This window comes from Oncorhynchus keta, chromosome 32 (genome assembly GCF_023373465.1).
Source record: "Oncorhynchus keta strain PuntledgeMale-10-30-2019 chromosome 32, Oket_V2, whole genome shotgun sequence".
Taxonomy (NCBI): Eukaryota; Metazoa; Chordata; class Actinopteri; order Salmoniformes; family Salmonidae; genus Oncorhynchus; species Oncorhynchus keta.
Genome location: NC_068452.1, coordinates 28921792 through 28938412, shown reverse-complemented (window position 1 = coordinate 28938412; position 16621 = coordinate 28921792). Strand labels below are relative to the sequence as shown.

At 43.9% G+C, this 16621-nt stretch overlaps 2 protein-coding genes across 3 annotated transcripts; one reads left to right on the top strand and one right to left on the bottom strand.

The window, feature by feature from the left end:
• Nucleotides 1–968: 968 nt before the first annotated feature.
• Nucleotides 969–11385, bottom strand: LOC127914510 (transcription activator BRG1-like). Of its 2 annotated transcripts, none has more exons than XM_052491285.1 (6): nt 10782–11385; nt 6475–6599; nt 6152–6287; nt 4763–5176; nt 4406–4504; nt 969–4140 (listed from the first exon to the last, which is right to left on the bottom strand). In XM_052491285.1, exons 2-6 carry the CDS (start codon nt 6571–6573, stop codon nt 3059–3061), a joined length of 1830 nt encoding a protein of 609 aa, XP_052347245.1. In that variant the 5' UTR covers nt 6574–6599; nt 10782–11385; the 3' UTR covers nt 969–3058. The 2 variants fall into 2 exon arrangements, with proteins under 2 accessions (XP_052347245.1, XP_052347244.1); XM_052491284.1 differs by lacking the exons at nt 6475–6599; nt 10782–11385 and adding exons at nt 8095–8303; nt 10178–10338.
• A 3078-nt stretch (nt 11386–14463) lies between these two features.
• LOC118365560 (galactose-3-O-sulfotransferase 2-like) lies at nt 14464–16572 on the top strand. Its single transcript, XM_035747873.2, has 3 exons — nt 14464–14606; nt 14894–15211; nt 15409–16572. Exons 1-3 carry the CDS (start codon nt 14488–14490, stop codon nt 16316–16318), a joined length of 1347 nt encoding a protein of 448 aa, XP_035603766.1. The 5' UTR covers nt 14464–14487; the 3' UTR covers nt 16319–16572.
• The last annotated feature ends 49 nt before the right edge of the window (nt 16573–16621 follow it).

Genomic DNA, 16621 nt, shown 5'->3' with positions numbered 1-16621 from the left:
ACTTGGCCTGCGTTTAACCTCTCCCTTGTTCATTTTAAAGGCCATATGTCCATGACCCGATTCATATAAATCATGTCAAATTATTTTAAATTCATATTAACCCCTCCTACAGAATATGCTTTGGCAAGTTTGAGTGATTAAATAAATGTCAAAATATTCTAGAAAAAATATTTTGAGTGGCAGTCTCCAGTGGTCATACATAATTCATAGATTCACCAAACATCTGTTTCATTATTTCTGGTATATACTACTGGTTATGATTGCAGACAGAGAATGGGATGGTGCGGTACTAATTAGTCATATTTTGATTAAGTGCATGCATGGGGATGTCCACATAACCCAGAGATATGCCCATGCTGTAGAGATACACCTAGCTGACTGAAACTTCACTGTTGTAGGCATAATACAGCTAGTGCTATCTAGACCTGAGAGGGCAAAGAAATCCATTACATTAGCTACCTAAATGTGAAGTAAACTCAACTAGGGAGTAATAGAGAATGGAGACTTTTTACTTGAAAACGTGCAGGATTACTTTCCGGTTTCTCCGGCTTCCAATTGTTATTATTTTTTACATTGTGTTATGGTTGTTCGTGTAGCACTCCAAACAGGCCGTTTGGTGTACGTTTTTTGTTTGTTGGTGAGACGAAACTGCCAAAACTCTGAAAGGTATTATTGTACGTCAGAATTGCAAGATTTGTTCAAGCCTAAAATGTTAGTACGTAACCATAACGTGGTGTTTGTATGTTCACAGATTCAATTTCACGTTTACATTTTTTTGTTTCACACATGGCTTTTCTTACGATCCTAACAATTTACATATGAATTTTCTTACGATCTTACCGATATGTACGTTCAACCTTTTGTCAGCTATCTGGCTCCATAGAAAAACTACGACATTTACCTGGATTTCACTCTGCAAGTAGCACTGCTGGTGATTTGAAAAGTCAGTCAATCAATCAATAATATAATACTCTTAGAAAAAATGTTTATTTAATTTACAATCTGTAGAAAATATGACAATAGAAAGGTTCCAAACTTTTGCATTACAGCTGAAAAATATATGGCAAATAGACATCAAAACTGAATGGTGTTCAGAGATGGATGGGAGGGGTTGAGAGGAGCTGAAGGGTGGTACCAAAAAATAACAAAAAACAAGATAACTAAAGTAAAATGTACTGTGTCCATAAAATGTACAGTATGTATAAGCTGGAAGTAGAAGCCTAAGTGTTGTTGCCCATTAGTTTAATCCGAAAAGGGGAGGGGTGGCAGTGTTATGGGAAAATAAAACCGACAATATATATATATATATAAATCTGTCAAAGTTTGGGGACACACCTAGTCATTCAAGGGTTTTTCTTTATTTGTACTATTCTATACATTGTAGAATAATAGTGAAGACATCAAAACTATGAAATAACACATGAAATCATGTAAGTAACCAAAAATAAGTGTTAAGCAAATCAAAATATGTTATATTTTTCAAAGTTGCCACCCTTTGCCTTGGTGACAGCTTTACACACTCTTGGCATTCTCTCAACCAGCTTCATGAGGTAGTCACCTGGAATACTTTTCCAACAGTCTTGAAGGGGTTTCCACATATGCTGAACTCTTGTTGGCTGCTTTTCTTCACTCTGTGGTCCAAGAAATCCCAAACCATCTCAATTGGTTTGAGGTCGGGTGATTGTGGAGGCCAGGTCATCTGATGCAGCACTCCATCACTCTCCTTCTTGGTCAAATAGGCCTTACACAGCCCGAAGGTGTGTTGATTCATTGTCCTGTTGAAAAACAAATGATAGTCCCACTAAGCGGAAACCAGATGGGATGGCGTATTGCTGAAGAATGCTGTCGTAGCCATGCAAGTTAAGTGTGCCTTGAATTCTAAATAAATCACAGTGTCAACAGCAAAGCACCCCCACACCATCACACTTCCTCCTCCATGCTTCACGGTGGGAACCACACATGCAGAGATCATCTGTTCACCTACTCTGCGTCTCACAAAGACACGGCAGTTGGAGTCAAAAATTTCGAATTTGGACTCATCAGACCAAAGGACAGATGTCCAAGGTCTAATGTTCATTGCCTGTGTTTCTTGGCCCAAGCTGGTGTCCTTTAGTAGTGGTTTCTTTGCAGCAGTTTTACCATGAAGGCCTGATTCACGCAGTCTCCTCTGAACAGTTGATGTTGAGATGTCTGTTACTTGAACTCTGTGAAGCATTTATTTGTGCTTCAATCTGTGGTGCAGTTAATTGCCGATTTTTGAGGCTGGTAACTGTAATGAACTTACTTATCTTCTGCATCAGAGGTAACTCTGTGTCTTCCTTTCCTGTGGCGGTCCTCATGAGAGCCAGTTTCATCATAGCGCTTGATGGTTTTTGTGACTGCACTTAAAGAAACGTTTAAAGTTCTTGACATTTTCCGGATTGACTGACCTTTGTGTCTTAAAGTAAATATGGTCTATTGTTTCTCTTTGCTTATTTGAGCTGTTCTTACCATAATATGGACTTGGTATTTTACTCAGGTATCTTCTGTATACCACCCCGACCTTGTCACAACACAACTGATTGGCTCAAGTGCATTAAGGAAATAAATTCCACAAATTAACTTTATCAAGGCACACCTGTTAATTGAAATGCATTTCAGATTACTTCCTCATGAAGCTGGTTGAGAGAATGCCAAGAGTGTGAAAAGCTGTCAAGGCAACAGGTGGCTACTTTTGACAAATCTCAAATATCAAATATATTTTGATTTGTTTAACACTTTTTTGGTTACTACATGATTCCATGTGTGTTATTTCATAGTTTTGAAGTCTATACTATTATTCTACAATGTAGAAAATAGTAAAAATAAAGAAACTCTGGAATGAGTAGGTGTGTCTAAACCTTTGACTGGTACTGTAAATAAACAGCCATAAAATACATGTGGGATTGGAAATGATACAGATATTTACACTGATAGAAGCCACAATCAATTTGCAACATTTGAGCTTATCTAACACCCCCTGCACCCCCTGTATGGCGACACTGGCTTTTTGAACATATTATTCCAAAATTCATGGACATTAATGTGGAGTTGGTCCCCCCTTTGCTGCTATAACAGCCTCTACTCTTCTGGGAAGGCTTTCCACTAGATGTTGGAACATTGCTGCGGGGACTTGCTTCCATTCAGCCATAAGAGCATTAGTTAGATCGGGCACTGATGTTGGGCGATTAGGCCTGGCTCGCAGTCGGCGTTCCAATTCATCCCAAAGGTGTTCGATGGGATTGAGGTCAGGGCTCTGTGCAGGCCAGTCAAGTTCTTCCACACCAATCTCGGTAAACCATTTCTGTATGGACCTCACTTTGTGCATTGGGCTATTGTCATGCTGAAACAGGAAAGGGCCTTCCCCAAACTGTTGCCAAAAAGTTGGAAGCACAGAATCGTCTAGAATGTCATTGTACGCTGTAGCGTTAAGATTTCCCTTCACTGGAACTAAGGGGCCTAACCCAAACCATGAAAAACATCCCCAGACCATTATTCCTCCTCCACCAAACTTTACAGTTGGCACTATGCAGTCGGTCAGGAAGCTTTCTCCTGGCATCCGCCAAAGCCAGATTCGTCCGTCGGACTGCCAGATGGTGAAGCGTGATTCATCACTCCAGAGAACGCGTTTCCACTGCTCCAGAGTCCAATGGCGGTGAGCTTTACACCACTCCAGTCGACGCTTGGCATTGCGCATGGTGATCTTAGGCTTGTGTGCGTCTGCTCGGCCATGGAAACCCATTTCATGAAGCTCCCGACGAACAGTTCTTGTGCTGACGTTGCTTCCAGAGGCAGTTCGAAACTCGGTAGTGAGTGTTGCAACGGAGGACAGACGATTTTTACTCGCTACGCTCCTCAGCACTCGAGCCTGCAGCCTGTACTCTCTCTCCTGGAGGATCTCCACTGGGTCCAGGCCACGGGGCTTCTGGATGGGCGTGATGCGGTTCTGTTTCTGGTGTAGCACCATGGGTGGGGGCTGCCCTGGGGACTGAGTCTGGGGGGGCATGACCGGGAAGGCAGCAGGGGGCACGGAGGGGGGAGCAGGGGAGGGTCTCCCAGTGGGCTGAGGGGGAATCAGCTTCTGGGGGGCACTGGATGGAGCAGCAGCATTCACCATGGGCCCTAGAACATATGGCGTTGAAATAATTATTAGTTCTACCATTGATTCTACAGTGTTTTGGTGCAATTATTATCTGTTTAATATGTGTGTATTCCTTGTTCAATTTCTTTTAACTAGACAAGTCAGTTTACAATGACGGCCTACCGTTGTGATAGGTCTGGTGAAACTATCAGCACAGGAAAGAGAAGAACATGGACTAAAAACCCTACAGACTAGTGCTCTCTCCACACAGGTGAATCACTGCCCAGGGGTCAAGCTGAGCCTCACCTTCGGGCCATTGTTTAGGGGGTCCATTGGTGGGCTGGCCCTGCATACCAGGGGAAACACCTGAGGGTCCTGAAGAAGGCATGTTTGGGCCTACCATTCCTGCAAGATGACATTAGAAATGATCAGACACTGCCTGGGCATTCATGCCTACTGAAGTCTAGTTAACGTAGAAAATGGTGCCTGAACCAGTTTCACCACCACCAATGTTAAGCATTTCAATTATTTATTTTCTTTGTTTGAGATGAGCAGCATGTGCGTGATTGACTGTAATTATGCGCATTTGTGTGTCATTCATAGGGTTGCAAAACTCATTGACAGGCTGTGTAGCATAAACTTGCATGTGTCCACCCTACTCACCATGAGGTCTGTTTGCTGGTGGCTGTCCAGGCCCCGCTCCAGGCCCAGAGGAAGGGGGCATGTTGGGGATCCGTGGCTGCTGCTGCATCCCTGGCATGGGCCTCTTGCCCTGCACGGCCATTTGCAGGTGGTCTGGCAGGGGCTGGCTGCGGTCCAGCATCTTGTAGGCCATGATCTGGGCCCTGAGCTGGTGCAGCTGGTTTTGGTTGAAGGGGGTGGGTCCACCTGGCCCAACCCCACCTGGCACAGAACCACCACTCAGGACACCACTGAGGTTCTGCTGGGCCATGGCCTGGGGGTCACCACCCTCCATGGGGACACCTGGGCCAGAAGGCATCATGGGGCAGGGTGGAGGGCCGTTGGCTGGCACGGGGCTGGGAGAGTGCTCAGAACCCCCCAGTGGAGAGGGGTAGCCTGGGGAGGAGAGACAACAGCACAGGTGAGAAAAGTAATCTTCCCCGGGAATGGTAGGGCATGACTGTCCCTTTAACTGAGAACAGTGGGAAACTGATTTGAATGACTAAAATAATGGCTAGATACATCGAAAATGGTGGTGAAATGGATGCTAACAGACCAGGAGAAATGTTAAACAAATCCAGACTGGTATTATGATTATGAGCTGGACTGGCGATACAAACACTTTACAAATCAGTCTCTAAGAGACATGCACACATTACAGCTGAGCCTCGCGCTCTGTACATATTATCTGAATTACCTCAACACCCCCGCACATTGACTCTTTACCGGTACCCACTGTACATAACCCTGCTATTGTTATTTACTGCTGCTCTTTATTATTTGTTCATCTTATCTCGTACTTTTTTAAAGGTATTTTCCTAAAACTGCATTGTTGGTTAAGGGCTTGTAAGTAAGCATTTCACTGTAAGGGCTACACCTGTTGTATTCGGCACATGTGACAAATAACAATTTGATTTGATTTGTCACCAGTCAATACAGGATAGAAGAGTCAACAGAAAAACACCCTCTCCTGTGTTACAGTATTTCAACAGCCCCTCTGTCCCTCTTTCCTTGGTGACTGAGTAATTTTATAGCAGACAGCTGCCACCAACATTGTCTGAAAGGGGAAGCCTCATGCCCCCCCATCTGAGCGTCTGCTGCTCACGCTACACAACAAAAGACAGAAGTGAAAGAGGAGAAACTAGCTGGTTGAGTTCACAGTAAAAGTGCACACGCGTCTGCACGAGTTAGCATTCTCTTCTCAGGTAATTGGCTTTAAAAACAATTGTGTTTAACTCTAAAATCATAAGCACCATATTTAGAGCATATGGAAAGCTAATAAGTTGACCTTTTGTGTAAAGCTCCTTCAACAACAGAGTCAATGTTTCCTCTATCCTCTATGCAATCTAATCAGTACCCATGGTATGGTACCTTGGGAATGTTGGTCCATGGGGCTAGGAGGGGTTCCCATTCCAATGTGGCCTCCACCTGGTCTCATGCCCATGCTCTTCATTGGTCCATATGGAGGGTCATCAGACATGCCCTTCTCATGCATGCCTTCCATAGGCTGGGAGAAGACAACACACATTAATACATTAACATAAGCATGTCCTACTTAGACAGCACATACATTTCTTATGTACAGTAAAGGAAGAATAGATTAATGCAAAAAAAGTATCATAAAATGGTACCACAGACCATAGCAGACATTTAACATACATTACAGTTATGGATACGCCCATTTTCTGTCTTACTTTGTGCATCTGATGCATATTCTCCTGAGGATATACTGAGGGCCCCTGTTGTGGGTGGGAGTGCCCAGAGGCTGGGGGACCTGGGCTGGGTCCTATCATGGGGAATTTTGCTTAAAACAGTGAACCTTTAAAAAAAAAAATTATGTTACCTTATTTAACTAGGCAAGTACGTTAAGAACAAATTCTTATTTTCAATGACGGCCTAGGAACAGTGGGTTAAGTGTCTGTTCAGGGACACATGGCAATTCTCGGTCTTGTGGCATATTTTGGTTAAACTATAAACTATTGCACCTCTCTGCATGCACAGTGCATTCTTCCATCACATGTACAGCTGATTCTCAAGATCTTGCACAATAATGAGATGCTATTCAGCCCACACTACTACACTGTCTGAGCCCAAAACTACATGCTTTCTGGTAAGTTTTGATTACAATATTGGGTGGGGTTAATATTTTTTTGGTTAACTAGTAAATAGTAGCCTACAGTAAAGTGTTTAAATCATTTCTAACTTGTTAACATTTCTGCTAGTTAGTTTTTGCTACCATGTGGGATTTAGCTTGCTTGAGCCTGCTAACTGAGGAGTGTTAATTCACCTGTTTCCATACATGTTTCATTTTAAAACATTTATCTTACAAAGGGAGTTGTTTAATCTAACTGCTTAACTATTTATCTGTACATGGAATTGTATTTAGTTTTTTTTACTCATTTTTTTTCTGATCTTTACAGGAAAATGTCACAGGCATTATCTGATGTGTGGAGACATTTCACTGCAGCTAACGTAGAAGGAAAAGCTTTGTACATTTGCAAATACTGTGCCAAATCATATGTGAAAAATGCAAAAAAGATATAGAATCATCTGGCCAAGTGCATAAAGTTACCTCAGCGCTCACAACAATCAACCTCTGACAAAAGTCCCTCTAATTCTATTTGAGGTGAATATTATGAATCAGACACCTTATCGATAGCAACAGCTCATGGTCCTCCTGGAATCAGAAGTTTGTTTTGACTCAATGGGGGAACGTAGTCAGAGAAATGCTGATGAATGTCTTGCTTGAGCCGTGTATGCAACTGGTTCACCTCTGATGCTCAAAGGCAATGTGTATTGGAAAAGATTTCTGAATGTTCTTCGCCCAGCATACACCCCTCCAACCAGACATGCTTTATCTACTAATTTGCTGGATGCAGAGTTCAAGTCAAGATCAAGCAAAGCAAATCATAGAAAAAGCACAGTGCATTGCAATCATCTCCTGATGGGTGTTCGTGGCCAAGGAATAATTAACTACATCATCTCCACCCCTCAACCAGTATTCTACAAGAGCACAGACACAAAGGACAACAGACACACCAGTCTCTACATTGCAGATTAGCTGTCATCAATGACCTTGGACCACAGAAGGTATTTGCGCTGGTGACAGACAATGCTGCGAACATGAAGGCTGCTTGGTCTAAGGTGGAGGAGTCCTACCCTCACATCACACCCATTGGCTGTGCTGCTCATCCATTGAATTTGCTCCGCAAGGACATCATGGCACTGAAAACAATGGATAAACTCTACAAGAGAGCCAAGGAAATGGTTAGATATGTGAAGGGTCATCAAGTTAAAGCAGCAATCTATCTCACCAAGCAAAGTGAGAAGAATAAGAGCACCACATTGAAGCTGCCCAGCAACACCCGTTGGGGTGGTGTTGTCATCATGTTTGACAGTCTCCTGGAGGGGAAGGAGTCTCTCCAAGAAATGGCCATATCACAGTATGCTGATATGGACAGCCCCATCAAGAGGATCCTCCTGGATGATGTATTTTGGGAGAGTGGTAAGCAGCCTGAAATTCCTGAAACATATAGCAGGATTGAGGGTGACAATGCCATCCTGTCTGATGTTCACACTGCTTGCAGATGTAAGAGAAGAAATCCATACTACCCTGCCCACTTCACTGTTGCTCCAAGCAGAGGAAACTGCAGTTCTGAAATACATCAAAAAGCATAAAAACTTCTGCCTGAAGCCCATACACGCCGCGTGTACATGTTGGACCCCAAGTATGCTGCCAAGAGCATTCTGTCTGGTGCAAAGATCACTACCGTGTCTCACCACCATGACCTGGATGAGGGCAAGATTCTTAACAGTCTGGTGAAGTACACTTCCAAGCAAGGGCTTTGGGATGGAGATGCAATCGTGCCAACATATGGCAGTCATGCCAACATATCTCATCAGCTACCTGGTGGAAGGGACTTTGTGGATCTGAGTCTGTTTCCCCTGTTGCCTCCATTATCCTCCAAATCCCACCAACAGCCGCCGCCTCAGAGCGCAACTTGTCCTTGTTTGTGAACACACACACCAAAGCACGCAACAGGCTGACCAATACATGGGTTGACAAATTGGTAGCCATCCAGGCAAATTTGAGGCTTTTTGAGCCAACCTCAACAAGGTGGGAAAATGACCGTGAAGATGAGGCCTCAGAGTCTGATGTTCAAGTGGTGGACATTGAGGTGGTCCAGGGAGAAGACATGGAAGCCTGAGAGGAAGACAACCAAAGCTTTAGTTTCATTTTAAAGATGTATGTTGAAAACGTTTTTGCGAGATGCGATGGATCATTGGGGATCATTCCCTTTATTTTGTTGTTCATCCCATGTGAAGAGTCAACTCATTTAATGAAAGTTCAATTCATAACATGTTTTATTATTATTATTCTATTGGAAGGATTTTAAAATGTTAAATTATGTTTACTTATGATAAGGTAAATGGTTTATGTTTCTGTCTCCATATGATATGGTAAATATATCCAATGCAAAAAACATCTACATTTAAATGGTATTAATTTGGCATATTCCCGTTCCACGGAAAGTTTCCACCTCTGAATATTCCCCAAAATTTGATATTCTTCAAAGTAACCACCCTTTGCCTTGACAGCTTTGCACACTTGGCATTCTCACAACCAAAATTCACCAACGCTACACATACCTTTGTCTCATGCCCTTCTGCACACCTAGGAACCTCCCTCCTATACTGCTGTCACATGCCCATTAGATTAGCATGACACACCTGTAACGTTAACATCGTAATGTATTCGGTACAAAAGCTCGTACAGGGAGGGATAACCGATACAACATCACTTTGCCGGGCTAAGACTCGACATTAAAAAAAACACAATGACTCCTCTGTTTCTCCACTCAAGCCACACAGTCCGCGTCGCACCAAACGAAGAGCATCACGAACACCGGGAATCTTCCCCTGGCTTCAGATGGTCCACTTTCATCCCTACCCCGATTACCTACCTCACTCATTTTAATGGCGCCCTATACTTGAGAGCAAAACAATTCACATATCCTGACCGTTTGACGCGAAGCGCCAGCTTCATCTGACCCAACACAGAAACACAAACAATCACAAGACCACTTCGGGTTACCTTCACCGATTCCACACCACCCAACTCCATTTTCACCCACCCTGAAACCACAGATGGATCAACCAAAGGGCAAGGGTCCACTTTTTCCGTAATTTCACTCCTACCGTCACAGACTAATCTTTATCCTAACCCTCCATGTAATCCTCGGGCTCTGAGAACTTCACCACACCTACCACCTCCGATACTTCGCCCTCATTCACTTTCATTTCTCCGGTCTTCGATCCAGGGTACAGATCACACTTTCTACCATTCTTCAACAAACCATCTCCCTTTTCCTCCACTGTTGGCCATTTCAAGCTCACCTTCCTCTATTTTTCCTTCCATTCGTCCTCCGTAATCCAAGTATATGTATCCTGATACGTCTAGGACGCCATTCCCCGCTCGCCCCTGCCCTCCGCATCCAGCTGCGACAGACACTTCAAGTTTGATCACGCCAAACATTTCCCCCACCAAAGATAATGGTAACTCCTTACCCGTCATAACACTTTCAAAACTCGCAGAGATCTACAGTAATTGCAGAGCGCGAGGCACCTAATGTGGTGCATAGCTTGACTAGAAAGCTAGCTAGCAGCAAAACAACCTCCGTTCACAACATATTTACAACATAGCACGCTATATTTGTTTGAGGTCAGAAACCATTCACCCGTGTGATGGGCTACATTTCAAACATTGTTTCCTACATAATAAATGCGAATAAACTGTTACACTGCCAGACAGTTGGCCAACGTTAGCTAATGGTATGGTCTATGCAAGCCGAATATGCTGTTTTAACAAAATGTATGGTGTGAATGACATTGTTTTGCTGACTTTAGAGATGCGGCAAGAGTAAAAGAAAAAATATATATTTCAGATTATGGATCCAACCCGCATCCCGTACCCCGGCTCTAGTTAACTAGATACATTTACCAGAAACGTATTACTTTCAGTCTGCCGCCACTGTCTACAGAGAGACAGACGAATCATGTCGGTCCTGACTACCGTTCCTTCCCAACCAAACGACGAAGTATTATAAATAAAACATGTCCGCCACCAGGCAGAAACTGTGCATCGGTTATCAAAATATGTAGGCTATAGCAATGCTGTATTTCACAATTTCTTGCCTTGTAATGCCTCGTGCAAATTCACTAAAGTAAGGGCTATCAATGAGTAGGCTGAGCTATTCTACACGCACACACTAGCGTTTTTCATAGCGAAGGGAAAGAGGAGCAGGCGAGGGAGAGAGAAGATAGGGTCAGGCAGAAAGACTGTTGGAACCATGCGCATAGGCTGTATTTTGGTAATCTGTATCTAGCTATGCCTCGTAAATTACCAAAAGTATATTAAAGTATATATTAGGCAGTCAGTGAGTATGGCTAAACTGATCTTCATAGTGCCAGTGAATTGAAGTTAAACATTTCCAAATTAGGCCTAAAGGTGCAATAAAAATGACTTAAATGTAAATGTAAATGTAAAAATGATTGCCTATAGCTTAATGAAACTCTGTCTGACTTTTGATGACCTCGGTCAGGGCTCCCCAACCATGTTCATGGAGAGTTCCTGTAGGTTTTTGTTCCAGACCCAGTTGTAGCCTAACTAACTTGATTTCAATTTATCAAGCAGCTAATTTTTGAATAAAATGCGCTAGATTAGGGTTGGAGAGCCATGTCCTAGTTAATAGTTCCCAAAGCAGGATCCCCGCTGAACTTTTTGTAAATGACAAGTTCACTTTCTCAGCCATATACACAATCAAATGTGCATATACCGTTCAGCAGCTGAAATCAGCAGGATGTGGGGCATTGTTATTAGGAAGGACGTCTACCATGAATGGATCGCAAAAATAATGGTTATCAAATCTAACTTTATTTCCAATTTAATCAAATGTATTTATATAGCCCTTCGTACATCAGCTGATATCTCAAAGTGCTATACAGAAACCCAGGCTAAAACCCCAAACAGCAAGCAATGCAGGTGTAGAAGCACGGTGGCTAGGAAAAACTCCCTAGAAAGGCCAAAAACTCCCTAGAAAGGCCAAAACCTAGGAAGAAATCTAGAGAGGAACCAGGCAATGAGGGGTGGCCAGTCCTCTTCTGGCTGTGCCGGGTGGAGATTATAACAGAACATGGCCAAAATGTTCATAAATGACCAGCATGGTCAAATAATAATAATCACAGGCAGAACAGTTGAAACTGGAGCAGCAGCACGGCCAGGTGGACTGGGGACAGCAAGGAGTCATCATGCCAGGTAGTCCTGAGGCATGGTCCTAGGGCTCAGGTCCTCCGAGAGAAAGAAAGAGAGAATTAGAGAGAGCATACTTAAACTCACACAGGACACGGATAAGACAGGAGAAGTACTCCAGATATAACAAAATGACCCTAGCCCCCCGACACAAACTACTGCAGCATAAATACTAGAGGCTGAGACAGGAGGGGTCAGGAGACACTGTGGCCCCATCCGATGATACACCCGGACAGGGCCAAACAGGAAGGATATAACCCCACCCACTTTGCCAAGGCACAGCCCCCACACCACTAGAACCGGCCAGGCAGAGACAGCAAGGGCAGTTCGTTGTTCCAGAGCCTTTCCGTTCACCATCACACTTCTGGGCCAGACTACACTCAATCATATGACCCACTGTAAGCAAGCCCATGCAATGCTTTGTAGGTTAGCAGTAAAAACCATGAAATCAGCCCTTGCCTTGACAGGAAGCCAGTGTAGGGAGGCTAGCACTGGAGTAATATGATAACATTTTTTGGTTCTAGTCAGGATTCTAGCAGACATATTTAGCACTAACTGAAGTTTATTTAGTGCTTTATCCGGGGTTGCCGGAAAGTAGAGCATTGCAGTAGTCTAACCTAGAAGTAACAAAAGCATGGATTAATTTCTCTGCATAATTTTTTGACAGAAAGTTTCTGATTTTTGCAATGTTACGTAGATGGGAAAAAAACTGTCCTTGAAACAGTCTTGATATGTTCGTCAAAAGAGAGATCGGGGTCCAGAGTAACGCCGAGGTCCTTCACAGTTTTATTTGAGACGACTGTACAACCATTAAGATTAATTGTCAGATTCAACAGAAGATCTCTTTGTTTCTCGGGACCTAGAACAAGCATCTCTGTTTTGTCCGAGTTTAAAAGTAGAACGTTTGCAGCCATCCACTTCCTTATGTCTGAAACACAGGCTTCTAGCGAGGGCAATTTTGGGGCTTCACCATGTTTCATTGAAATGTACAGCTGTATGTCATCCGCATAGCAGTGAAAGTTAACATTATGTTTTCGAATGACATCCCCAAGAGGTCAAATATATAGTGAAAACAATAGTGGTCCTAAAACAGAACCTTGAGGAACACCGGAATTTACAGTTGATTTGTCAGAGGACAAACCATTCACAGAGACAAACTGATATCTTTCCGACAGATAAGATCTAAACCAGGCCAGAACTTGTCCATGTAGACCAATTTGGGTTTCCAATCTCTCCAAAAGAATGTGGTGATCGATAGTATCAAAAGCAGCACTAAGATCTAGGAGCACGAGGACAGATGCAAAGCCTCGGTCTGATGCCATTAAAAGCTCATTTACCACCTTCACAAGTGCAGTCTCAGTGCCATGATGGGGTCTAAAACCAGACTAAAGCATTTCGTATACATTGTTTGTCTTCAGGAAGGCAGTGAGTTGCTGCACAACAGCCTTTTCTAACATTTTTGAGAGGAATGGAAGATTCGATATAGGCCGATAGTTTTATATATTTTCTGGGTCAAGGTTTGGCTTTTTCAAGAGAGGCCTCCTGCGGGGCCCTGGGATTAAAAATACAAAATAAATACAATATACATATAGTACAAAACACACATCACAACAGAGACAACACTACATAAAGGGAGACCTAAGATAACAAAATAGCAAGGCAGCAGCAACACATGACAACACAACATGGTAGCAGCACAAAACATGGTACAAACATTATTGGGCACAGACAACAGCAAAGGGCAGAGACTACAATACATCATACAAAGCAGCTACAACTGTCAGTAAGAGTGTCCATGATTGAGTTTTTGAATGAATAGATTGAGATAAAACTGTCCAGTTTGAGTGTTTGTTGTAGCTTGTTCCAGTCAACATTTTGGCCAATGTTCAGATAGAAATGTATTATGCAGAACAAACACAGCTATCTCTTTAGGTGGTTTTACTGTTCTTTGTGTTAGGGAATTTTCTGTTCTTATTTATTTTCATTGTATCTAATTTATTGTATTTATTTATTTTCCTTAATGTCCTTGTCTCTCAGCCAATTTAGCTTTTAGTATTTGGCATCCCTAATATACAAAACCAGTGATTGCTGCTCTTAAGTGAATAAGGACTTCAGCCTTGTCATATTGCAGTTGCATCTTATGACTGTTTACAGCAGCAAAGCTTGAGAATAGACAGTCTCAAATCTTATATTAGCCAAAAACTCAATCACAACTTCTTGGCTGGAGAGTTGCTTGCTGCGTGACATCTTGCTGAGCCAGCTTAGAGGGTGAGGTCAGGTCTCAGTTTCTTTAAGCTCCGGAACCCAGTCTCACCTTCAAAGTCCCAGAGTCTATTTACCATGCTAGGAGGGAAGAAGGTTCCAGAGGAAAGTGTTTCGGGTGGGCCACAGAAAGGAGATGACCCTCCGCTGGTTGTCCACCCAACTTTGGAGACACCGTGTGATGGGTCTCCTGCTGGCTTTGTGTGTCACCTTGTTACTCATGCTCCTGGCTACTCAGTCATTGCAGCATCCAAGGTAAGGAACAGTCTGTCTCTCTCTTTCTCCCCACACCATTATGTACTGTCTGTAGCTGTAGGTGGTGGTAAAACTAATAGATTGAACTCAGTGGTTATTGTGAATGTACCAGAGAAATTCTACATATACTTGTGTAAATGCGTAACAGATTAAAAAAGCTTTTACATACAGAATTGATTACCGAGGAGTTTTCTGTCATGGCATACAGCTAAGCTGCATAAGTCCTGTTGAGACTTTGTTTACCTAGACGTCTGATGAAATCCTCTGTCTCTTTCCTTTTTCGAAAGCCACTATGCTGGGCACAAGGGCCATAAGGTGGAGGAGAGGGGAGCACTTTCCAACAATGCTCTTCCAAACACCCCTGTACCATCCCACACTGCCCCTAACGGGAGGAAGGCGGTTCAGACACCTAATCTGCAGCATCAAAGTGACCCCAATGGGTACACCTTTATGAGGACAAGGAGGAGCCCTCCACCTGTAGCTTTCCTCAAAACACACAAGACTGGAAGCAGCACTGTTCAGAATCTGATGTTCCGCCTTGGGGAGAAGGAGAACCTCACTTTCGCCTTCCCCTATTATGCATACCAGTTCAGCTACCCAGATAGGTATGGGCACGACTACTATCTCCTGTAAGATACGGTTACCTCTATTCATCTGATGAGTAGACATATTCTATTGCAATGTTCAGATGATCAAATTTACTGTCAGGTCTCTGGTACATTTGGAGCCCCTCCATTTGGTGGATATTAACTGCAGATAACTTTCACTGCTTTAACGTGCTTAACCTTCCTTATGGCTCCAGGTTCCGAGCAGACTTTGTAGATGAGCTGCCACCGGGTTCCTCTCAGTTCGACATGCTCTGCAGCCACATGCGGCTGGACCTGGGACAGGTGAAACAGGTGATGCCCAGGAACACCATCTATATCACCCTGCTGCGTGATCCTCTACAGACCTTTGAGTCCGTTTTCAGCTACTACACTTCCACTGTACCCGCCTTCACTCTAGCCAAAAAGGCAGCTGACACAGCTAACATGAAGTCCGCCCTCTCGGTCTTCCTGGAGGCCCCAGAGTCTTACTGGGACCCTACAGAACCTGGGAATGGCCTAGCCAGGAACCCTATGAGTTTTGACCTGGGCCTCAGCAGCCAAGAGTGGAACGCATCCTGGCCCATGGAGCTGACTCAGCTGGAGGAGGCCTTCCAGCTGGTGATGATCGCGGAGCACTTTGATGAGTCTCTGGTTCTCCTGGGGGCTCTGCTGCAGCTGGAGCCTGAGGAGTTGGCCTATGTGCGCCTGAACGTCCGCGCCCCATCGGACATCACCCCGCTGGAGGACGACACCAAGGCCAGGCTCTGGGCCTGGAACAGTCTGGACGTGCTGCTCTACAACTTATTTCTGCAGGTGTTCTGGGAGAAAGCTGAGCAGTATGGCCTGGGGAGACTGAAAAGGGAGGTGGCCCTACTGAGGGCCTCCACACAGAGGCTCAGACAGAAGTGTGTGGCCAGAGAAGGAGTCCCCCCTGGTGAGCTGGAGGACCTGGTCAGGCCCTGGCAGACCGACACAGTCACCATCCTGGGATACAAGGTACGAGGGAACCTGACTCTGCAGGAAGAGGGGCTCTGTGTGCGACTAGTGCTGCCTGAGCTACAGTACCACTCTCACCTGTATTTCCAGCAGTATGGCCATGACATGAGGTCCATACCTACAGACTAATGTGCAGCACTTTCCCTTTTAGATACTACACCACTCAGTATTTCTGCTTTTGATGTACTTTTCCAATAAACCAAAAATACTAACATTGTTAGGTCTCTTTCCACATGTATTTTTATTTTTTAAATGTGGACCTTCTTGTTAAAATACTATAACGACCTTAATTCAACTCCTAGCGACCTAATCAAGAGATGTTAGCCTCTTTGGGAAGCTAAAAGAGGCACAGTTACGCCACTTCCTGTCGGATTATGGCTGATCTTTTTACTAGAAGATCAAGGCCATTATTTTAGCTATAATCGTAGAAAT